This window comes from Chenopodium album, chromosome 21 (assembly GCF_948465745.1).
Source record: "Chenopodium album chromosome 21, dcCheAlbu1.1, whole genome shotgun sequence".
Classification (NCBI taxonomy): Eukaryota; Viridiplantae; Streptophyta; class Magnoliopsida; order Caryophyllales; family Amaranthaceae; genus Chenopodium; species Chenopodium album.
The window spans coordinates 12,031,714-12,057,559 of record NC_137854.1 but is presented as its reverse complement, the minus strand read 5'-3'; the positions used below and the strand labels follow the sequence as shown (position 1 = coordinate 12,057,559).

The 25,846-nt window shown below is 36.5% G+C and overlaps 1 protein-coding gene across 1 annotated transcript; it reads right to left on the bottom strand.

The window, feature by feature from the left end:
• Nucleotides 1-615: 615 nt before the first annotated feature.
• On the bottom strand, nucleotides 616-7,834 carry LOC145601533 (uncharacterized). The gene is made up of 4 exons (XM_081657567.1): nucleotides 3,777-7,834; nucleotides 3,595-3,682; nucleotides 1,876-2,003; nucleotides 616-1,179 (listed from the first exon to the last, which is right to left on the bottom strand). Exons 1-4 carry the CDS (start codon nucleotides 7,592-7,594, stop codon nucleotides 870-872), a joined length of 4,344 nt encoding a protein of 1,447 aa, XP_081513693.1. The 5' UTR covers nucleotides 7,595-7,834; the 3' UTR covers nucleotides 616-869.
• Between the last annotated feature and the right edge of the window lie 18,012 nt (nucleotides 7,835-25,846).

Genomic DNA, 25,846 nt, shown 5'->3' with positions numbered 1-25,846 from the left:
AAAAAAGGAATTATTCTGCTGATTATTACTCCGTGTGTTACTGAATAAAATTAATATTTATTTATCAATTTTAATTAATTAAACAATTATTACCTACTAGATCTTTTTTTTTAAGGCATGCTTGTTAATATACAATTTCAATCACTAATACTCCGTATCTTTAATTATCTTAAAAAGCTACTAAGTTGTACTTCCTCCGTTTCTTTTTACTTGTAACACAGCCTTGTGGCACGTGTTTTGAGGTCGGGTTTATGTAATGTAAACGGATAAATTATTCATTATAATTTTTACAAATGATACTTTAACCCTATTCTAATCTTCGTGTAAAAATTATATTGATAAAATCGCTCATTTACCCTCACTAATCATCTCCTAAAACTGCGTGCCTAAAAGGTGTGTTGCAAGTAAAAGAAAACGGAGGAAGTATTACAAAACTTTTATATTATTAAAATTCACATTTCTAATAAGATCCCATTTAATTAGAAAGTGTTATTTCTGATTCATAAATCATGAAAGAGTAAAAGCATATTATGTGGATAGTGTCTACAATAACATTCAAAACAAAACATATCCGTCATGTGTGAGGTGTGACAGGAGTCAGGACTTGAGTTAAACTGATATAAAAGTGTGCCTTATTTATTAATTTAATATTTTGGAAAAAATCAAAAATAAAGATATCATAAATTGAAAAAATAACAAGGTTTTGGACTTAATTACTTTGTCAATGTTCTTAAAAAACTAATCCATGGAAGAGTCTGACTTTACAGGCGGAGATTACGAAAATAGAATAATGAACATATAGAACTAATAAACACATTTTAAATCATTGATCTGTACATTTCAATAAAACTAACCATCGGTGTTTACTTTCATGCAGATTGATCAGACTGATGTTTTGAAGGATGGAAAACATTATGCATCTTATGCAACAATTTTGATTTATGGTGTGGTTTCGGAAAGCAAGAAGGTTGGCCTGATTCATCGGATGATGATGTATCCTTCTCCTTGGCCTTAGCTTTAGCCTTTCTCCTCTTGAGTTGGAAGAATTGCTGCATTATGTCGGCACATTCTTCTTGCAGTATCCCTCTTCGAATATCCATCTTTGGGTGGAAAGGATGTACAGGAGCAGCTGGCTTCTCTGTCTCTTCTGAAGGATGTTCTTCAATGCCCGGAAAAAGCCTACAATGCATCCACATAAGTAAATCTATGGATAAGTTTCTTTATTCAAACTTTACAAGTTAAGGTCTGCTTTAAGGAATTCGTATGGGCAACAAAGCAAGATAGTATTATACGCAAAATTTCAGGATTGACAATTTTTTTAACCTCAACTAAAAAAAAATTTGGCTAAAAAAAATACAGTATTGCTCATATGTGCAATATGATATGAACTCAACCATTAATATTCACACTATTAGTGCAAAATACGAAGTATGAACTAAATATAGTCTTCAGGCACATATATATCTAATGAGGCTCAGCTGCTCAGGAACATGAGATAATGTCTGTTTTTTTTAGGAGCATTAGAAATGCCTATTAAGGGCACTGGCAGCACAGGTGGGATGAGGAAGGAAGGTGCATCTCGCCTGAAAGTCAAAACTAAAAAGATACAAGAGGGTCATCTATTTGCAGTCAGATAGTCAGCTACACCTATTAACATATACTTCATATAAAGTTACAATGGTCACTAACTTGCTAATGGAAGCATTCTCCGACATAATTCGAAATAGTTAACCAGTCATACTCATAATCCTTATGGCTAATATTTTAAGGAAACACCAAAAGTAAGTTTCAGATAAAGTAATCCAAGTGAATGTATAGTCCATACTCCTTAGAGACAAATTAACTGCTATGAGAAATAGTTTAATTCATCTATACCTTATCCAGCTGCCATCAGCTCCAAGAAGCTTATTAGGAGCACCCCATACAAGGGTACTGATTCTGGCTTGAAGAATGGCTCCAGCACACATGGGACATGGTTCCAGCGTTACATAGAGAGTGGTTTCCTGAAGAAGTAAAAAGGGAGATAATTTCAGGGCATACAAAATCAAAAGAGCTCCCAACAATAGTAAATGTTACACTTCGATTTTTCCACTGTTGAAATCAATCAGAGAATATAGATAGGGCTGATAGTTATATACACATAACAAACATCATTATTTTTATCATGCGGAGAAAAACAAAAAAATTAACTGTGAAAAATAAACCACAGCAAGAGGACAAGGTGTCCTCACAACGAAATACATTTAAAAATTAACCAGTTTCCAACTCACATATTGTATAGCTTTGGAAAGTCCCAGCCACATTGACCCATTAAAAAAGATGCTAACAAAGTCGCTTTGGTTACAGGGATCAGTAATATCATGACAAGCATAACTAATGGTCTTTTTTTTCACCTTTAAAACGTTCGAAAGGGTGAGGATGGATACACTAGGAAGAAAAAACATGAGGATACATGTGATAATGACAACAAGAATGGCAATAGTTCCATAATTTACTATCATGTACTATAGGAATTTCTCTTACTATGTATTTAGAGTCTATGAATGGCCTGAACCCCAAGATTCATACTACATCCTTAAAAAATCAAATAAAATCAAAGGAAGCACAAAGATACCGCATATAACAAAAATTACATCATCGGCAATCAGGACTTGAGCAATCTCAAAAAATTGCAGTTTCATACTTTCATTATAGCATATCTACATAATTTACCCATTGTATACTAATTATAAAAATGTCCAACACATTCCACTTAAATTTTAAATGTTTGCGTGGTTATTCGTTGCATTACAAATTTACTGCACATAGTCATTGCCTTACAAATAAACATACACTAATGAAGTCCACATTCAGGTAACATAGTTCTGGCAGTTGAAATAGAGAAAAAACTCAGGAAGACTTACAGAACAGAAGCACAAACAATCAGAAGATTCACAAAATATACCCATATGCATCCAACACATACAGATATCGGATACTTATGATAGATGAAATATTGAAAAATGAGGAGGGTGACAAACACATGCATAAGCTAAACAATTGATTAAGAAACCCTGCACCACTTCATCAACTTGTTTTAAGACATGTTTCAACATTACACTACATATGTAAGCATATGTGAAGAATCTGGCCATCTGTTTCAAGGGAATAGTCTAACTTCCTAAGTATCTCATATTTTGAGCTTCAATCTGGACAATAGTGAATCTAGAGAAGATTTTCCATCCCGAACCTTTACAAGCTACCCAAGCCAAACATCAGCAAACTGAAGGAATTTGTACAGTGAATGCACCAGAAACTTATCCAACCCAAAAGTCAGCATTTTATCACAATGTCTTACAATATGAAGGTAAGTAATTGAAATGGACTTGAAACTTATCCAACCCAAAAGTCAGAAACTTATCCAACCCAAAAGTCAACATGTTCCATTGTGGGTAAAAAGAAAAATATGCAAAATCAGAACTTTTAACTATATGAAGGTAAGTAATTGAAATGGACTTGAAAGGCCCATAAGTCCTCTCTTTGGCACATTTCACACAGACAAGGTCTACTAAAAAGAAACCGCCGTTGAAATTTCTGCAGTAGAAAGGAATTTACCGAAAGCCGCCATGTCCGAAGGAAGTTCGAGGCCTCCCTTATGCAAAGCATTTCAGCATGGGCAGTGGAATCCCTCAATTCCTCTACCCTGAAACATGCACAATAATTAGACGATAAAGTTTAAAACATAAGCAGAGAAAATAGTCTTGAATTCTTATTCTGGGAATCACAAGTATACTTACAGATTGCACCCACGAGCAATGATTTTTCCGTTTTGCACCAGTACTGCACCAACTGGAACTTCCCAAGCATCAGCAGCTTTCATTGCTTCTGAAAGCGCTTCCCTCATAAAAATTTCATCAACCTTCCGTTGCTCACGTTCACGTCTATAAGCATCTTCCCATTCATCATACCTTTGCAAAACTACCTTGCTGCGTTGAAGCTTCTTTCTTTTTAGTTCATCAGTTTCCTCAGAAGCAGTAACATCAGTCTCTCTTACATCAACAGCAGAATCCCTTTGTTCTCCTGAAGGACTAATGGGTGCCTCATTTTTCTCAGGTTCATCAATATCTTCAAAAGCATCTGATCTTCTCAAATGGCTGACAGAAGGTTTCGATAGATCCATAGAAGGGCTGGATAGTGACATAAGTCGGGGAACATTCAAGTTGATATTTTCACTAACAAAGGCATCTCCTGATAGTAAACTGCTCTTTACTACACTAGAAGAGGATGAAGCACCTGCATCAACTTTGCTCAATTTGTCATCCACGTTCACTACTATATCCTCCTCATTCTGACTCCTAGTGGTCTCCAGCAATAATTGATCAGAAGTAGCCTCTTGCAGCAAGCCTAGCTGCTCTGCTTTAATGTCATCCTCATCTGCTTCATCTGCCTCATTTCCAGAGAACCATGATTCGCCACCAGCAGATCCACTAGGTGAGGTCTTTCCTTCACCAGGAGACTTCTGTTTTTCTGAATGTGAACCCCATCGAAGTCTACATACATTAGCAACAGTGCTCCACAAAGACTTTCCTGTCCTAACAACAGCAACACTACCAGAAGATGGACCCTCTAACAACTCCATTTCTGAGGCTTCATGAACAAAGTGATCCTTCACATCCCACATCTGATCTGAGGATCCCTTGGTTTCTGAATCTGCAGATGAACGCTTTGAATCTAGCTTCTTTGCCTTTTTCTTCTTAGGATCAGGACTAGCAATCTGAGATGGACGCTCTGAACCTTGCTTCTGTAAGTCTATCTTATCAAAATCCGATTCAGTTGATCCTTTCAGCATATACTTTTCATCTTGATGCTTTGAATCTAGTTTTTCTAATTTCTTCTCAGTGCTAGTGTCAGATCTTGATGCTTCGAGTCTCATCTTCTCAGCAAATTCACCAACAATCTGAGTTGATGTTTCATGCATACGTGCAGCTGAAACTAGCGCATCCCCATGAGTATACTCCTCACCAGACATGCTCTTGCTACCATAGACTTCAACATAGGATGATGAAGTTCTTGATGGAAGGTGTTTAAGTGAACTACCAGAACTAGCTTCTTTGGTCTTTCCCATATTTTTTCTCACGGAGCTGCTTGATGCTTCTTGAAACTGGGAGCTGCTTACAGATTGGTATGATGGAGATGTCATCACTAGCTTTCCACTTTTAACTTCTTCCCCACTAAATTGTTGAACAGCTGTCTGAGAAATTAAAGGTACTGAGGGTTGGCTTATAGTTGCTCCTCCAGAAAATTGTCCAGTGACAGGGCCCTGCACCTCAGATCTAAGTGTAGATTGAACAATTGTTTCATCAATCCGCTTGCGTTTCTCTACTAATTCCTCTACTGATTTCACCTTTGATTTTAAATAAGTTTGCTCGTTATATACAAACCTATCAGAACCAGACTGACTATTGACCTCCAAATCGGAAGAATGAACTCCTGAATCCCCTATCTCAGAATGAGGCACTATACTGGATTTAGTATTCTTAGTCACTTTACCATCTGATTTTTCACGCAACCTTTTTACTTCCTCAGCTGCAACAAGTGAGGCTGTCTTTTCCTCCAAATGCTTCATTCGAATTTCTGATTGCTGCTGTGACCTAAAGATATCTTGAGAATAACTAGCATCAGTATCCATGATACCACTGTAATGTTGGAGCTTTCTCCCTGCATCCACTAGATTAGTTCCCAAATAAATATCATAATGCTGCTTATTCTCCTCCTTATGGGAAGTTTGAAGTGAAATCGAACTCTTTTCCTCCTTTCTACGTCTACTCTCAGACTGGTTTTCTGTAGTAGTTTTTGACTTTTCCACCAAATTACGCATCTGTGCTTCTGATTGTTGTGTTTCCCTTAAAATGCTTTCAGCATGTATAGCATCAGTAGAAATTATATTATGATAATGTTGGGATTTTCTCTCTGTGCTGGTTTGTCCAGTCACCACATGAATTTGGTCATGTTGCTTACTATTTTCCTCAACTGAACTTTGGTGAGAACTTAAACTCATATCGTGCTTCCTTTGTCTATTTTCAGGCAAACTTTCTGCAGTTGTGGTCAATTTAGCACTCACCCCAGTCAGCCCAGCATGCCCTTGGAAGTCTGATTGTGTCTTTCTTTTTTCCGTGTTTCTACCACATGTTTTGCAATACTCACATCCTGTATCTTGAGCTGAACCGACCACTTTCAAATCATCTTCCTGGCTAGATCTTCTCCATGTAGTAGAGCTTGATTCAACATTTTCTCTATTTTTTTGTGTCAAATATTCATGTTGACTGCTAGATTTAGAGTGTCTACTAGATCGATTGTCGTTTTGAATATGGGAATTTGACTGCCCAAAAGATTTTACACCGGAAGTAGACTGTTCTTGATAATTCAAATGCTTTTTTGAACTTGAGGCAATCATAGAACTGCTTTCTTGAGCCTGGGATAGCTTAGACTGCCTGAAATATCTAGAATCAGTTTCTACGGAATCTTCAGTAAGCTTTTTCTCTGATTTCTTTCTCCAATCCCGCTGAATAGAGCCACCAACTTTGAATTCATCACGTTTACTACTTCGCAAATCCTGATCTTTCTCATCTCTATACCTCTCCCAGTCTTGCTCAGTAGCTTCACTAATTACAATGCCCCCACTTTTCCCTGAATCCTTTTTCTGGCTGGTCGACAACTCTCCAACAAACTGATCTTGCTCTATCTCAACTTCCACATCACTCCCAAAGTCCCCTGAATCTGAAAGAGAATAATAGGATGAACTAGATTTTCTTCTCTTCAACCTTCCATCCTCATCTATAGAGCTATTCTCCCTTTCTTCATCCCTCTTATTACCCTCATACCTATCCTGAACCCTACCCCCCGACTCCATTCTATAATTCTTCCAATCACCCTCCCTATACACAGAATCCACGTTCAGCTTTCTATCCTTTAACCTCTCATTTACGACATTCGGCTTTCTATCCTTTAACTTCTCAATCACAACATTAGGCTTTCTATCCTTAAACCTCTCGACATTCGGCTTACTCTCAGCTTTCCCTTCCCGAGGAGAGCTCCTTATTTTCCCCCTAACAACCCCACATTCTTCAGCAACCTCCTCACTCAACAAACTAAGCATAGCATCAACATCTCCAAGTGCATTACTTCTAAAATGGCGCTTAGGCCTACCTATCCTACCCCTAATCTTATCAACATCAATACCCCTCTTCTCTTTAACACAACATTCCTCATTACAACTTTTCCTACCAAGTCCACCCACTCTCTCCTTTACACACCTAGATTCCAAGCAACAACACCGCCCCACATCGTAAATCGAAGACCGATAACAATACCGATCACTAGAACCCAATATAAACCTCCTAGAAGGAGGGCATTGAATCAAGGTGGACTGCCTTAACCCATATAAAACACTAGGGTTTGTGGGTACAACTAATTTACAAGAATTAACAGGAAATGAACAACAACAAGAACAACAAATTGATGGGCATTTTTCAATTGAACAACAAGAGTAATCATTAAAAGCAGAATAACTTCTTAGTGATATAATTGAGCTACTACTGTATGTTGTATACATCATAAAAAGCAATTCTTGAAGCTGAAATAGAAAGAGGAGAGAGAAAGTAAGATGGGAATTTCTTACCTTGAGAGGAGAGAGAAAGAAGAGAAGAGTTTTAATGGAGGATTTGAGATGGAATTCATGTGGGTGTGTTGAAGAGATCAGATTTTCAAGGTTTGAGACGATGATGACGATGATTTCACTGCATTTGTTCTTTTTTCTAACCAAATGGGCACTTGGCAAATGGACAAAATAATTTCGTGAAAGGATATCGAGAATTCTCAGAGCATCAATAATGGAGTTTCTTAACAAATAAAAACTTTTGTCAACATCCGATGTACAATAAGTGAAAAACTAAATGATGCCCTTTTTTTACTAGGTAATGCTCGCATTTAAACATGAATAGATGAACATATCCTCATCTGTATTCTACGTTTTTCATCTCGCTAACTTAATGTAACATTCTCTCCTCCCAAAAATTAAATCACCACCAACCAAGCCACCACCGACCGAAAGCAAGGTTGTAGCCGGAGTTTAATGCGTGTTTTTTAAAAAAAAATGGTTGGAGGCCAAATGCCTTGTTTGTTCAAATATCCAAGTTGAAACTGCCTAAAATTTTTAAGAATCCTAGAGAGAAACTAAAATGCTAGGCGTTTCTCCCCTGAGTTTTGAAAATTTTAGGCATTTTATTTTTCTAGTTTTTTGCTTTTTTGTTTTTTAGGCAAAATTACACTCATTGACACCAATTTAATACTACCTCCGTTTCTTATTTCTTGCAACAAATGAATATTTTATATCTCACAAATAATACCCCTTTGTTGCGAGTAATAAGAAACGAAGGTAGTAGTATGTTGCAAATATTGACACGAACTTGTATCACTTGTTAAATTAACACCAACTTGCCCAAAAAAGAATAAAATTGACATCAAAGGCACTAATCATTCAATATTACTCAATGTTTGTTTCTCTCTCCATAGTGAAGAAGCTCTCGGATCCCCCAACTGTCGATGTAGGTCTAATTTGACTGAACCACGTAAATTCTTATGTTCTTTGTTTATCTTTTTTTTTTTTTATTGTTTTCTCGTTTTTTATTTTCATTGACTTGTTCCACATTAATCAAAAACAATTACACCCCTATTTCCTAACACTATTAAATCTCCAATGTTGTTGGATGCTTTGCTAAAATTATTGTGGTTGATTGGCTTTTAATTAGGGGTGAGCAAAAATTCCGGGTACCCGAAATTCGAACCAGAAGCGAAACCTGTTAGGATCCAGCGGGTCCGGAATTGGAATTGGAATTGGACCCTGGTGGTTCCAATTCCGGGTAATAATTTAAGGACTCGATTGCAACCGGTTCCGATTCTAATTCTCAATTTTTTGGAACTAGAACCGGTTGGGTACCCGTTTACCCAACATATATTTAACTAAATATATTAAAAAACAAAAAAAAATATGTTGAATATAACTAATTAGTAAAATAAAAAAAATATATTAATATTTAATATAAATAAAATAGCTTAATGCATATAAAAAATATAAGTATTAAACACTAAAAGTGAAAATAACCAAAAAAAAAAAAATTATGATCTGTATTATAGTTTAACACTTATGTATATAAGTGGGTATCTGGTGGAACCAATTCCAATTCCTAAATTTTAGGACCGGTTGTACCGATTCTAATTCCGGTTCCAAATTTTAGGACCTGGTCCCAACCAATTCCGGGTCTGGATCCTAAAATTTTGACCGAGTTCCCGGTTTGCTCGCCCCTATCTTTAATTGATAACTTACATGCATGTAGAGTGTTTTATTCATGATTGCAACCTTTGGACTGATGTAAATTATCATAAATTTACGGCCTGGTTGCTTATAATGTTGTGATTTCTTTTTATAATATGTGGTGCATCTCTTATTTCTTTGTTTTCATTCTATTTAGAAAAACTCAAACTATTGGGTGCAGGGACCCGCACCCAACAGTTCGTGCAGCTACTCTCCTCTTTCTCTTTCTCTCTCCTTCTTCTCTTCCCTACTCTTTCGCTTTCCTCTGGTCCTCTTTTTTTACATCAAAACTAAAATTAAAATAAGAAATTTACATTAATTATATTCCATAAAACACCTGTCAAAAAAAAATATTCCATAAAACAATCATAAATTAATCAAAATTGATGATTTTCCGATTGAATCGAAAGCTGCTATTTGCGATTTTGGTGGTGCGATTTGTGCCCTGCAATTGCAAACTCCACCCTTCGACTTGCAATTTCTTCCCTTCGACCTGCGATTTGCGATCTCCTTCGACCCCCACCCTTGACCTACGATTGGTGGGAGTGAGTGCGAGAAGGAATGGAATAAGGAATAGTGGTTGTGTTGGTGGTGGGGGCTATGACAGGGGCAGTGGAAAGAAGGCAAGTGTAGGCGTCGTTCGAAGTGCGCCTACGTAAAAGCATAGTGTGAATATGCTTGGCACTCATAGGAAGTGGGAATTGACATATACGATTAGGGACAAGGAAAGTAGGGAGCCGCCAACAAGTTTTTAAGGAACTTGTAAACCGTTCACGGATCATTTAAGGCAACCACGATTAAGGGACAACGAAGGCAACAACGATTGACCCGTGAAGGTTACACCCCATTCATAATCCATGAGATTACTAACTCCATATGGTTCGGAACCACGAAAGGAGGATCGGGGATGATGGTACGAAGTGAGTCATGGAGTCACATTCGCCCGTATTGGCCTCTACTCGATTCTTATATCGAAAAGCATTCCTGTGATCTCAAAGGCATACAAACAAAATTCAATTCGCTCCAAACTATTATTATGCTAAATTGGTTTAATATTAATGCAACATATAATTCTAAAATATCGTGATCACTTGATTAAATAACAAGATTAAAGGAACCTAAATCGGTTGTCCAAATTATCTTATTAGGCGTGATTTTCAATTACATATTCCCTTCAAACATGCAATATGGTGATCATAATAAATAATAATAGAATGAACATTAATATTGGAAGCAATTCAACAATAAATCCAACAATATAAAATCGTCAAAAAAATAATAGAAATAAAAGGAACATGATTCCTTACTTTGATTTTGTTTGCTTGCTACTATAAAAACAATAAACGCGTTAGTAACTTCAAGGAAAATTAAACAATAATTAAAATGGAATTAAATTAAACTAAATGAGAATTGATTTGGGGCCAAACCCTCAAACAGTTCTACCTTTCACGCCGTGGTTTAAGGACAGAACCCCGGGTAAAGTACGGACTCCTTGGAGTGCTTAAGGAAGGTATTTTGAAAGAGAGAAAGGTAGGTTAGTGTTTAGGCTAGAGCATAGAAGAGAAATGAGAGAATTAATTAGTGCCCCGTACATCAGAAATGAGGGGTTATTTATAGGAAAAATGTGCTGAGGGAACACACGGAACCCTAAAATGACAGAAACCCTAGAACAGTTTCCCGTGACACGGCAAAATGTACCGTGACACGGTAAACTCCACCGTCAGACGGAAGAGAATCCTGTGACACGGTGCACTTTTGTGTGATGCGGGATACTTTTAAACAAATGGGGGAACAAAACGCGTCAGGGTTTACACGGAAAAGACACGAACTGTACCCGTGTCACATCAGGTTTCCCGTGACACGGGATTCTTTGCCGTTAGACGGGAAAGATTCCCGTGGCGCGGGATTCCTTGCCGTGACACGGGACAGTTTTTACCCTTTTTTCCGTCCAAATTCATTTTTTAACCCTAATTTCATTCAGCATTTTAAGTGCCGATTGATAATTTCGAGCCATTTTTCTGATTTATTAAAATCGGGCTAAAATAAGATAATAAATAAAAGGTTTGGGCCAAAATAAATAATAAAACAATAAAAGGTTTGGGCTGAAATTAAAACTATGCTTTTACCAAACACCAAGACTGATCCATGGACTATTCAAAAATACGGATTTAATTAAAGTTTAAGCACTCTCGGGATTAAATACTAAACCCGACCAATAGTGGCGGTGAAAGATTGTTCATCATCGGTTTTGGTTTTGGGAGACATTTTTAGGTGTCTACAGAAGCCCCCACTTTGACTGAGTTTGTAGAAACGTAAGTTTCGAAAACGATAGTCAAAGTAGTCGATAGGGACGGAGAGTGATTTAAGACGTTTTGCCATCCTAAATCACTCTGTATACGCCGATACCTGCAGAAGAATGTTAGTTCCACAGATAAAAGTGTAAAGGGATAGCATACGTATCTGACACCAGTGTATCGGTGACAAATGATGCTTGGTATCTTCCTATGCTTGAAGGAATCCACCGGATGATGTTTCGCTGAAATGCTTTCCATGCCTGAGGAAAGCCGACTGATGAATTTGGTAGCTTTCTATGCTTGAAGAAATCTACCGGATAACATTTTCCATGCTTGAGGAAAATCGACAGATGATTTTGGCGGTTTTCTATGCTTGAAGAAATCCACCGATAATACTTTCCATGCTTGAGGAAAGCCGACAGATGATTTTGGCGGTTTTCTATGCTTGAAGAAACCCGCCGGTTGAGATACTTTCCATGCTTGAGGAAAGTCGATAGATGACAATTTTCCATGCTTGAGGAAAAACTTGTCTGATGATGAAATTGCAAGTCTCTGTGTATCGAGAACCTTGCGCCGTGAATCGTCTTCACTTGGGAGATGATCACTAAAATGATGAAGGTTCGATTGTCCCCGAACGTGGGCTGTAGATGATCTCTAAAATGATGATGGTTCGATTGTCCCCGAACGTGGGCTGTAGTTGGTTCGCTTGTCCCCGAACGTGGGCTGTAGATGATCCGCTTGTCCCCGGACGTGGGCTGTAGTTGGTCCGCTTGTCCCCGGACGTGGGCTGTAGTTGGTCCGCTTGTCCCCGGACGTGGGCTGTAGTTGGTCCGCTTGTCCCCGGACGTGGGCTGTAGTTGGTCCGCTTGTCCCCGGACGTGGGCTGTAAATGGTCCGCTTGTCCCCGGACGTGGGCTGTGGATGAGACCTGCAAAATAAAATTTGCCAAGGGACTTGTCTAGAAGGGACTCGTATAGACTATGATTGACTTGACCAATGACTTGACCAAGCATGACATGACATGTGTATGACTTGTGTATTGAGTGGGTGTGTGCACAAACACAAGCAACTGAAAATGCAAAAGAAAAAATTTTCCGTCATTTTCGTCATGAGTGGAGGGTACCGACTTTCTCCCGTAAAAGAAAGACGTGAAAAAAAAGTTTTGTTTTCGAACTTCCCTTAATGAGAAAATTTTGAAAAAGTTTTTGAACTTCTTCTAAAGAAAAATACGAAAAAGGAAAAGAAGTTTAAAACTTCATCGTTGAGCAAAGCGAAATGAATCGCATGGATTTTCTTCTTGTCGGATTGAACTGCTCGTCTTGAAAATAATGTATGCATGATACATGTTCTTAGGAAGGAGGCTAAGGATAATTACATCATGTGACACGATAGATGAATAAACTTAGGTCATGGAGCTAAGTATCATATACGGTGTATAGAAATGATCTCGAACGTCGCTTAGGTCTGGAAGCTAAGCACGTATATAGATAAAGTGATTATTGCATAATGAACGTTTCTTAGGTCAAGGAGCTAAGCACGATATGCTTTGTATGATTGACATATAAATGTTGCTCAACGCATTATGCGATGTGTGAAACAATGAACAATGCTCAGCATCGCAGAGAGCACTTCCATACAAAGAACAAATAGGTAGGGAGAAAGAGGATCCCCTTGACGTAAACCACACTGAGGATGGAAAGACTCGGAAGGAGCACCATTAACTAGCACTTGATACGACACCGTAGAAACACACTGCATGATTAAATGAATCCAATAGGGAGGAAAACCAAAGACCTGAAGCACCCGGGATAAGAACTCCCAACTAACCCTGTCATAGGCTTTGTTCATATCCAGTTTCAGTGCCGCATAAAATCGTTTTTTGGCTCTGGAAGCATTCATGAAAGAAATCAACTCATGTACCATCAAACAGTTATCTGACATTAGCCTATCAGGAATAAAGGCATTTTGGTAGTCTGAGACTAAATCTGGAAGTACACCACGCAATCGATGAGAAAGACATTTAGTAATGCATTTATAGACGACATTACAAAGGCCAATAGGACGGAATTGAGAAACAGACTCGGGGTGATCCACCTTCGGAATTAAAACCAAGAACGTACGATTCCAATCCTTAAGTAAATACCCATGTGCAAAAAAGAATTGAACAGCGGTGATCACATGGTTTCCTACCTCATGCCAATAGCTTTTAAAAAACGCCGAAGAAAAACCATCCGGACCTGGAGATTTATCGTCTGCAATGTTGAACATAGCCCGCTTAATATCATCGGCAGAGAAAGGAGCTAGTAAGGACTGGCGATGCGTATCAGATAAAGACGGCAAATGAAGAGATTCCCAAGAAAACCGAGAAACAGAGGATTGAACCGAGGATGGGCATTGCGAGTCTCCACTATAGAGAGCCTTGTAGAAATCCATCGAACGAATACCCCCCGCATCCGAAACCCAAGAACCGTCATTATCCCGCAAACCCAGAATACAGTTTTTCCTCCTGCGAGCCTGAACAGTTGAAAAAAGTAAACGGGTATGCTCATCACCCAACGCATCCCATTTCAATTTGGCTCGCTGTTTCCAAAATAAAAAGGCCGCCTGAGCCACAGCAATCTTCTCCATTCGCACTGTATGGAAAAGGCAACGGTCGTAACGAGAGTTAAGAACAACAGACGCTTGGAAACATCAGCAACCAAAGATTTCCAATCAATACCCCACATCTTCTTGTGAGTAACACACCAGGCTAACAAACGATGACGAAGAATACAAAGCCTTCGAGATAAAGAAAACATTCGAGAACCCGGAACATGTATTGCAAAGATAGACCTCACCATGTCTGCCACATCTGCAGATCTAAGACACCAGTTTTCAATTCTGTATGGCCTTTTACAAGTACCTGTAGAAAAAGAATCACTCAAAATAATAGCTGCATGATCAGAAAACAAAATAGGTTGGTGCTGAACAAAAGTAGCAGGCCTATCCTGTAACCAAAGAGATGTATCATATGCTTTGTCCAGTCTCTCAAAAGCAGGATCTGACACTATTCTCCCATTAGTCCAAGTAAAAACAGGTCCTGTAAAGGGAATATCTATTAGACCCATGTCTAATTTCCATTGTATGAAATCGTGACGGCCAGGAATATCCAAATTTCCCCCTACTTTATCCGATAAATATTCAACCTGGTTAAAATCGCCGACTAACACAACATTCGGATAAGTAGCTAAAATATCAGAGATATCTGACCACACCGTCATACGGTCAGAAACATGAGGCGCTCCATACAGAAAAAGGACATATTTTATTACCAAATTCTCCACAATCCGACACAATATAACATGCGGAGAAATCAAAACAGGATTAATCACAACTGGGGAAAACCAAAATACACAAAGCCCACCACTAAGACCTACCGAATCTACACCCACAAAACCTGAATATGACAGGGAAGATAACTTTTGCATTGCAGAATTTACACACACCATAGTTTCAGCTAAAAACACAATATCGACACCCTGAGAGCGGACTAAGGATGCAATGTAAGGAACTTTAGGGGAGTCCGCTTGACCCAAACCCCTACAGTTCCAAGCCACAATCTTCATCTACCTCCTGGTGGCCTTAAACGGGCAGCCACCAAGCCCTCAGAAGAAGAATCAGATCGAGACATCTGAATTGGAGAAGAAGTACCGATCCCTTTACGGTTCTTAAAGGGAAGACAGACAAAATCCGAACCTTTATCCTCAAAACAACACAATAAAATTTTAGCAGAACTCGAAGACGATCTCTTCATAGGACCAACTGACTTCACCCATCCCCACTGTTTCCCATGATGTTTGAGTATATCCGACCCAACCCTCTTTACCGGCAATGGACGTCGTGCTAATCTCTTAAAAGGAGGATTCAGGTGTCGTAGAGAATGTAATCTGTGTGAGGAGAATAAAGGATTAATCATTTTGGGCTTAGAATTGGGTAGGGGGGTTTTAGAGGGTGAGAAATGGGATGGGGTTGGAATGCGGGTAGGATTTCGAGGTGGAAGATTAATATGTTCTGTGGATTTAAAGTACATTTTCCTCTTTTTTGGGGAGGAGAAGGGTGAATTATCCAACACAAAGGGTCTTTTTCTTAAGTGGGTACTCTGGGGTTTGGGTGGGACAATGGCTTTGAAAATACTCCTAAGAGTCACTCTAGATGTTCTATATTTTTCAGTCCTTTTTAGACCAATATTTGCATTGGAGAGATTATGATCCTGATCAAACGTTGATGTACACAATCCAAATCTATCATCCACCAAAGAAGTAGGCCTGAGAGAGGTCAAAAGACAAGAATTCTTCTTATGTCCAACTCGATTACATCTAGAGCACATAATAAATAGATTCTCATATCTGATATTAATCCATTTAAAATCAGAATTGCCAATGTCCAAGAAGAAACCTAGTAATAATGGTTCAGAGACATTAATTTGGAGCTTTACTCTAAGCAAGCATGTAATTGAACCAGGCAGAGGATCGTCAACACACAGAATGTTCCCAGCCAAAGAGAGCATCGGTCTAACAACATCTATCTTGCATAAATTTAGAGGCACCTCATCAAGTTTAACCCATATAGCAGCCTTACTGAAATTGACATCCCTGATTGAGGCACCCGAAGTCCAAGGTTTGAACACTAGAAGAGCCGCCTAGTACGCCAAAGTTCCCTGCTCCAACATAGCATCTCTATCACGAGCATCTTCACATAGAAACAGAAAGGTATTGTTGAACTTCTGAACTTTAATTTCCCCAAATCTTACCCACTGATATGACACCCAATCCTGAATTCGACGTTCGGAGAAGTGCCGATAGTCTACAAATTTCTCGAGAACTAGATGCCGATGGAAATTGGAGTATTGAGGTTTTTAACAGGACTGATTCCCGCTTGGATAGTTATTAAAATGAGACGAAGTCATAATAATTAAACGAGGGATAGAGACAATCAAGGAACTCGCAATAAAAAAAACTAGGAATAACAATCAGAGCTATGAAAATAACAACCACAAAAAACAAAGCCTATGTTGACGCAGAACAAAACCATTTAATTGAAAGTAACACTAAACTTTAATCTCAACCTTAAGGAGTAGTGAAACTGATTAAGGACAAACCGTCGCCGCTGATATAGAATCGTCACCGGTGAACATGAAGAGCCGCCGGAGATTAACAACAAGCAGAAACAAATTGAACTGAAGGTAAGAACACGGAACATCGACTCAAACACCTCCAATTTATTTAATAAAATTGGGGTTTCTGACCAAAAGAGTGTAAAAGTTATGTAAATTTGGTGATTGAATTGAATAATTGAGCGGTGGAAAAAAACGGTTGTCGGTGATTAACGATGGTTGTGTTAAGGGCTCTAGTAATTTCCTAGAGAGAGAGGCTCTCTACTAGAGAGAGAAAGTTTTTTTTAAGAATCTAATTAGTTGTATATGCATTTATATATTGAACTACTGTTGCTTTGCTTTTTAAGGTAGTATATGTATCTGTTATCAAGTTTATTAATTTAATAAAATGAAAATATATGTATATGTTATCAAGTTTATTTATTTAATTAAATGAATTTTCTAATCATATTTTTTTTGGGCTATTGTGTGTGACATGAGGTCCAAACTGTTAAAATAACTATACGTGAGATTTTGATCCAAGTGGCAACACTTTGACCATATCTTACTTCAAGACTTCTAACTAAAGCTTTATATATAAATTCAATGTTTTTGTGTTTGAGTAAATTTATTTTTAGTTGTTTTAAACTTTAGGCTTGAGGGATTTTATATCAAATCATTTTCCGTCGTACTGGGCAGAACACTTAAACAAAATAATTCTGAATTATCACGAATGTCTCATTTAGCAACTAAATGGACAATCATGTTTCCTATCCATTTTACTTAAGACATTCTAAAAATATGAGAAGATATCATAGTTTTCTAAACGTGATAATTAAATATTGTTGGAGTTTTTATATATTTCCCATAGTTAAACTCCAAGTCTAGATACATTTGCTTCAAAAGATCAATCAAAAAATTTGCCTTAATTGAGTGACATTAATCACCAATATTTCTTTGTGCCATATTACACTAATACTTCCTTATTTATCCCAGCCGTTTGCATCTTGATTGAAAGGCTAATTTGAATCCTCTTGATTGATTAGTGGTGATGACTTGATTTTAGGGAATTAAAATTCTCCTTTGACTAATCATGTGTCCAAGTACGTTATGCACATCATAGCATCAATACTATATATAAAACAAGCCTTTGCATTTCATGGGAGGACGAAAAGGAGAGACTTTTTTTCTTTACTCCAAAAATGTTACACAAAATAGTTTCTGGTTTTGGGCATTGATCATGGTGTTCTCAATCTAGCTCTCCGTGGTACACCGAAGAGTTAGAGTCGTGTAACCCTAGAGGTCGATTGCTATGAGTCCGTGTGTACAAGTACGGGGCAAATTCGACTTTAGGGCAGTGATGTTATGTCACGCCACGACATTAAATCAGATAAGTTTGTTCTATTATTAATTGCTATTAGTCATAATTCCTACAAATATATCATGCAATAGATAAATACCCTCTTAATATGTAATTCATCATGCTGTAAATGTTACCAAGGAAAGTCGTAAATTCTTACAAATACATTAGGTTGCGTTTGGATATGCGAATTTCATTTCAAATAATAAAATTCAAATTCCGAAATTGAAATTCTACATTTCAAATTCAAATCATGTGTTTGGGAAATATGATAATTTCAAATTTAGGATTTCAAATTCAAATACCTGTTTGGGAAACAAGAGAATTTCAATTCTAGAATTTCAAATTCTAGTTGTTGTTTGGGAAAAACAATGGAATTCCAAATTCTAAATTTCAATAACTAAGTTCCAACTTAACTCTAATTATCTCTAAACTTACAACACTACTACTCATCTATACACAAAATGATCCAATCTAATTTTTGATCATCGGGTAAATTTTTCAGCATGTCAAACTCATCAAGGGTGCCATTTACGAATCTCTTAACCGCCCTCAAAACTTGGTGTCGAGATATTCCAAGTACACTAGACACCTCCTTGTAGATTTCTTGACTAGTTGGCCTTGTTGATTTACTCATCACGTACTCCTTGAAAGATTCGGCAAAGCTACTCACAGCATCTGCAAGACGATCCCTTTTTAACCTTTTGTTTGATTCTCCAGAAGGTGTTTCTGATGTACTTGCATTATCATTTTCATTCTCCATTGCTGCAGCAGCTTCTTCATGCTGCTCAGCTCCTTCACCAGTGGCTCTATCCGAGGCAAACAAAACACATATATCATCCCAATTCTCAATGAATTTATTCTGATATGCAGCGGCTTGGGGAGCTTCCTACATTAGCAATAATCAACATCAATGTAAGGCAAACTATAATCAGAAAAACAACAATAAATTAACATATAATCAGCATCACAACAACTCTTAAGAAGATCAGAAAAACTGACTTTACTAAGGCCATCTCAGAAAAATAGATTGGAGTAAAAACGGCTATCTCAGAAACTCAAGCCAAACAGACTGAGCTACTGGCCAACTGCTACCAATTTAAGATGATATACACAGCAAGGTGGTTATAAAATCATTTACTAAGAAAAAAAAAGACCAAAACATCAACTTGTCATGTTTTAGTTTTATTTAAGCTAATCAATGATAACAAGATTACAGGAAATCAAAGGTAAGTCCAACCACTAGTGATTTAGAGAATGAATGGATATAGTAAATGCTTTATAAGTTGATTATAACAACTGACCGTCTTTAGTTCTAATACGAAGTATCAGGTAAGCAAATAATGAAATTCAACTTATGGTAAATTATGCTTCTATGTTAGTACGGAAAAGAGTTATTCATCCCTGTATCAACTATAAATAATTCACAGCAACTATCAACTATAAATAATTCACAGCAACTATAAATAAGAAAAGCTTGCAAAAAGCCAAAACAAGCCTAGAAGCAGAACATAAAAGTGAGTGTTCAGATGCCAAGATGAAATTAACATAAGTTCTGATTTTACCAGTATGAAATTAAGAACAATTGTTATAAAACATATTATAACAAGCAGGGAGGGGAAAATTTCAGGTGCAAGTGAAACAATTAACAACCACAAGGATTTGCAGCATAAAATTTAATACAGTGAGCCAATGAAACAAGGAATAAATGAAGCATACCGTACAGTACGTATACCAATCAGCAAGCTGTTCTGCAGGGATCACCACCATCTTTTTTTTTCATCCCATTTGAACTTCGTGTAAGTTCGAATTTCAGTAATAACAGAATAGTGCTTCTTCCAAACCTTAATCCGATTCCTAACATGATCTACAGTTATAGACATGCCCAAGTCAGCCCTTAACTTGTCAACCACGGCTTGATATGCTTGTGACTTAAAATCTCCATCACCCTTGTTCCCTTCATTTATTTGCTCAAACAATGTAGAAGTAAGTATCTCATCCATTTTTGAATTCCACGAAACATATCCTCTTCTAATAGGAGGACCCATATGTTGTTTGCCTTGTCTTTTAGAAGTCATTGTTCCTAAATATCACAATGTAAACATTAGCAGACAGCCAAGATAAGCAAAAAAAAAAAAAAAGTCAGCTAAAAAATAATCTGTGATGCATATATAGTATCATGCAGAACTTAGGTGAATCTATCAGCAATAAATGTTGGCAAACACAACACATTCCAGCACTAAACACAACACATTCAAACACTAAACAAATGCAATAATGCAAGGCAGACCTAGTTGCATACTTAAAGTAGCATATAATCAGAAATAAAACCATTAATCACCTATTATCCATTTCATTAAGTAGTTAAAATTCGAAGTCTCCTCCCTTGATACTCTTTAAACATCTTCTTGGCAAGTTTATCCCTAAACTCATTCCACTCTTTTGTTGACCGAGCACTGGTAATATAGTCTTCTTCTTCTTCTTCTTCTTCTACATCGATTACTTCCATATTTAACAAATCTTGTTCTACCTCTTGCATAAGAGTCGTTTCTTCCATTTTTTCCTCTCTTAAAAAGTTATGGAGGATGAAACATGCATTAATTATCCTAATTTGAGTCTTTTTCCCAAAAAAACTAGGATCCCTAAGAATGCTCCAACGTTTCTTCAACAACCCAAAAGCCCTCTCAATAGTGTTTCGGGCAGAGGAATGTCGTAAATTGAAAAGTTCCATATAATTTGTTGGAGTGTTTCCCCGCCACAAATTTAAATGATAACGGGTTCCTTTGTAAGGAGCTAAAAATCCCTCACAGTTTGAAAAGCCCAAATCCACAAGAAAGTATTTGTCTGCATTATCAAATATAAGATTAATCATATAACATTCAATATAAAATAACTAAGTTATGATGGAAAAAAAAATCTAAACTCTTACTTCTTGGTATTTTAAGCCCATTAGGCCTCCTTAACGCATCACGAAGCACACGAGGATCTGATGCGGACCCTTCCCAACCAGGTAAAACATATGTGAAACGAAGATTTGAATCACAAGCCGCTAAGACATTAGTACTAAGGTCACCTTTCCTATCTTGATATCGAGGACGATCCTCAATAGGGACGGTCATCTTAATGTGTGTTCCATCAAGAGCTCCAACAACACCCTAGCATTATATTTCACAATACATAACTTAGGCTAATAAAAAGAAATTTATATCGTTAAAGCTATAGGTCATGTTGATTTTACCTCAAACCATTTCCACTTGTTATCCTCGGCAAAACTAGTGGTTTGGTCAACTTGCTTGATGTAATACTTTCCAATCTTCAAAATAGATTGGAGGACTATATGGAATTGACGACTCACAGTCTCTCCAGAACGGGCAAAGATAGCTTGAATTGTTCTATTTTTCAAATCTTGGGCAAGAATATGAAGAAACAATGCAACTATCTCTTTTACCGTGACATTTCTTGTTGTCTTTAAACCTTCCTTAGTTTGCAATATATGACATAATTTATTAAAACACCTTATGTCAAGCCTTAATTGCTCTCGACAAATCTTATCATTTTTTAAAGTGTTCATCCAAGTAGCTCTAGTTAAGGCACGCTCATGCTCATTCCATGTTACCTCCTTAAGCCTATACTTTTGACCATAACATGCACCTACTACTATCATAATAAAACCTATAACTACGACAATAAACTCCATATCTTCGTCATCATCCCTTACACGTTTTAGCGACTCCCGAGTAGAGACTTCCTCTGACATCTTTTCAATTATGAGCTGGAAGAATAAACAATACCCAAACTCAAACTTTGCTTATCTTAAGCCAATTCAATAGTATCACTAACAACTTGTAAGCAACAACATTTTAATCAACCATAGAAGTATAAAACAAATAGAAAACAGAACTATTTCTCCTACAGACTAAAAAAACAGAATAATAACAGAAAAGGCAAGATTTGAAGATAGGAGTATTTACAGAACCATGAAATAACATAAAAAATGAAGACACTAAAGACAAGTTTATACTCTACCAAAGTATTATTGCATGTTTGTACTATCAAGGGCCTACAAACTTCAATGCTTGGTTTTATGTATCAAACCATCAACGAGACAGATTAGACCAGTAGATAAAAACTCATGATTTTTGTAAACAATTTCTTGGCCAAGCTACTCTACTCAATTGATCATAGCATTTCAAATAAGAACACTCAAATTTCAAACATTCAGATAGCAAAGATACTATTTTGTAAACAATTTCTCACTTTAACATTTCATCAAACACCTAGAGTGCGCTGACATACTAGCGTTTTACCACACAATTTATAGTAAAAATGAACAAAAAAAGAGCGAAAAAAATCAGCAGACATTATCAATAAACCCTAGATTATGAAATTGATATTCGATTATTTAAGAAAAATTACCTCAGGAGCCGATTCAATGGAGGAATCTGCTAAAATGGAGGAGAGTGCGCCGCTGGTACACTTTGACGGAGGAGATCGAGCTTTAATGGAGCTACAATGGAGGAGAGAGAAAATTGGGAACAAGCCCTAGGAGAGAGAAGTCGACATTGACAGCATAAGAGATATAATGAGTTGGGCTTTTTAGAATTTGAAATGACAAGTATAAGATTGGAATTTCAAAATATTAAAATATACTCTTATCTTTAAAATGTTGGATTTGGGCCAATTTCAATTCCCAAATTCAAAGTATATCCAAACAGGTTGATTGGGCCAATTTCGGAATTTGAAATGAAATCATGCCATCCAAACAAGCCATTAAAGTATATAGATGTTGCTAATTCATGTATTTAGTTGAAAATAGGATAGTATATTAGGGTGCATAGTGCACCCGGAAGGCAGAAAAAACAAATGGTTGTTTGATAAAGAACATATCGTGTTTGACAAAGAAAATAATGTTCTTTTATACTTATGTTCTCTCACATATATAAGTTGATGAAACATGTTTTTTGGGTTTCAATAAAGTATATTCAGTGAATTTAGCTCGTATTTTCTTTGAGATAATGAGTGACGCATAAATTCTTTTTTTTATTATCATATATCCATTTTTTTTTTATTATCATATGTTCTTTGAGTTTGATTAGTGTGTTCATCGGGTATATATTATATGTTCTTTACATTATACATCATATTCTTATAACCTTTGTTATTTTGAATTTTGAATTTTGAAATTTAATTTGAAACTAAAATCTTGAAATTTTTTAGTTGAAAATATTTTAGAGAGAGAAAACTAAAATTACTATGGAAAGTTGAATTTTTGATGAGAGAGAAAACTATTTTTGGGAAATGATATCTTTAGTAAAGATTTTTCTGTTAATGTTCTTTTCAAAAATCTACAGGTTCTTTTTCGATCATTATAAATGTTCTTTCCGCCTAATTCATTTAACCGGGTGACAGATCATGCATTAGTATTTAATTTATTCGCTACCAATACAACTATTTATTTTTATAGAGGTTGCTCATTAATTTGTATTTGTGTGGAAGAAAAATTTCAATAATCCATAAGTTGACCATATGAAAATATACACAATCAAACAATTTTCATATATTGAGCACCCAAAGCAACCAATTTATCTGCCTAAAAGTTAGTTTTTAATCTAATATGATTTTCATTATTGTTAGTTAAAGAATCAAATAAATGGCATTATGTGCGTGAGAGATTTTGTGGTGTAAATTATTAATTAGGTTTTATGAAGAATATTTTCGCGATAAACTTTGACATGTATAGAGTTTTGTGAGAATCTGAAATTAGTTTCTAGAGAGGGGCTAAAGGAGAAAAAGGAATCAATTTGAGTTCTAAGATCAACATAGTTCTCGTGTTGTTAATGTTATTTTCGTAATTTTATAAATTTAAAAAACTTATTTATTTTAGAATTGATTCATTTAATTTTTGAGTGATTTCATTCATTTTTACGGGCTACATTTCTTTTATTGAAATTGAAGTTTACACAGTTGCAAAATTACAGAAGATAAAAAAAAAAAAAAAAGTTAATGAATTTGGAACCGTAGGGATCATCCAATATATGTTGATCAGATTAATGTTCTAAATTAGCTATGTATTTGGAAAAATTACCTATAACAATCCAACCTTTGCCCGTTCTTCCAAAATAATCCGACCTTTTGGTTATTTCAGATTAATTAACCTTTTACTCGCATATTTTCATATCGAACCTAGTTGGTTATTATCAACTCGGTATAACCAATTACCTAGCATATATGTCAGATGTGACTTCATGATTTATATTGTTTTATATATATATATATATATATATATATATATATATATATATATATATATATATATATATATATATATATATATATATATATATATATATATATATATATATAAATATTTTTAACACAAGAATGTACTCATGCATGCTAATGTATGGGATATATGTATGTTTAAGAAAAAATTGAAAAAAACTAGTATAAGTGAAAGTTATAGATTTTTTTTTTTTTAGGAAAAATGAAAATAAATAATCCCACCTTTGCCCGAACTGAAAATAACAAACCCACCTTTTGATATTTACGAGGCAAACCCACCTTGGTATGCCATCTTCTTTTAATGAACCTTTTTACCTACAACCTGTTAAACAAGTTAAAATTTTTTTTTTTTAATTTTTTTAAAGCCACATGTTACTCAATAATTGGTCCAAATAAAAATAGTTAAAGACAAAAACAAAAATATGTAAAACAAAAAGAAAAAACCCACATCCACCGGCCACCCCCCAACCACCGCGTGAAACCCTAACCCTTACCCTAACCCCAGTGAAAGCCGGTCGGCCGCCACCCTAACCTCTCGAAAATGGCCGGCTGGAACCCCCTTATACCAAAAGCCATCCTACCCCCGAAACCACCATAAATCACCACAGTCGCCGTCCTTAAAACCAACACAGCCACCGAAAACCTTTCTCTTACCGCGCGGAAACCCCTGAAACCTCCATCCGAGCACCGAAAAACACCACATGACCTCCCTAACCACCCCGAAAGACCCCACCTTACCTCCCTAACCACCCAAAATCTCCCTTTTACACCCTAAAATCCGCCAAAACCCGCAACGGCCCATAGTTTCCCTAGTGGGCAGATGCCGGCCGACCGTTTTCGGAGGCTAAGGAAGGCGGCCGGCGGGTTTTCGTGGTGGATGGGGTAAAGGCTGGGTTTCAGTTGGTGGCTAGAGTTTTTTTTTTTTTTTAGAAAATGAAATGCACCAATTAAGATTTGACACGTGGCATACAACCTACTAAACTCGGTCACCAACATGTCAAGGTTCATGAAAAGAAGATGGTATATAAAGGTGGGTTTGCCTCGTAAATATCAAAAGATGGGTTTGTTATTTTCAGTTTGAGCAAAGGTAGGATTATTTATTTCCATTTTTCCTTTTTTTAAAGGAGTTATTTTTTTTGAGGAAGCCTTAATTAATCTCTGGGATAAACAAAATTTGTTTATCACATGAAATTTTGGTAAATAAATCAACAACTTTATCAAGTCATCATCAATGTGAGACCCGCTTTTATTGAAAAAATTGTTGGTTTATTTACAAAAATGTCATGTGATTAACAAATTTTGTGCATCTTAGAGATTAACTTGTATTTACCCATTTTTTTAAAGTTAAATTATCTAGGGTTGTGGGAGTTATTTTCTTATATTTTAAAAAAAACATAGAGAAAATGCAAGAGAATTGAGAGTTGGGGGTA

What these genes read in the sequence shown, in the direction of transcription:
- LOC145601533 (XM_081657567.1), bottom strand. Translation starts at nt 7,594, where the DNA reads ATGATGTATACAACATACAGTAGTAGCTCAATTATATCACTAAGAAGT. An exon ending in ATTGCTCGTGGGTGCAATCT is followed by an intron (nt 3,683 to 3,776) that starts GTAAGTATACTT and finishes TGCATGTTTCAG; the next exon opens with GGTAGAGGAATTGAGGGATT. An exon ending in GCTGATGGCAGCTGGATAAG is followed by an intron (nt 1,180 to 1,875) that starts GTATAGATGAAT and finishes GATGCATTGTAG; the next exon opens with GCTTTTTCCGGGCATTGAAG.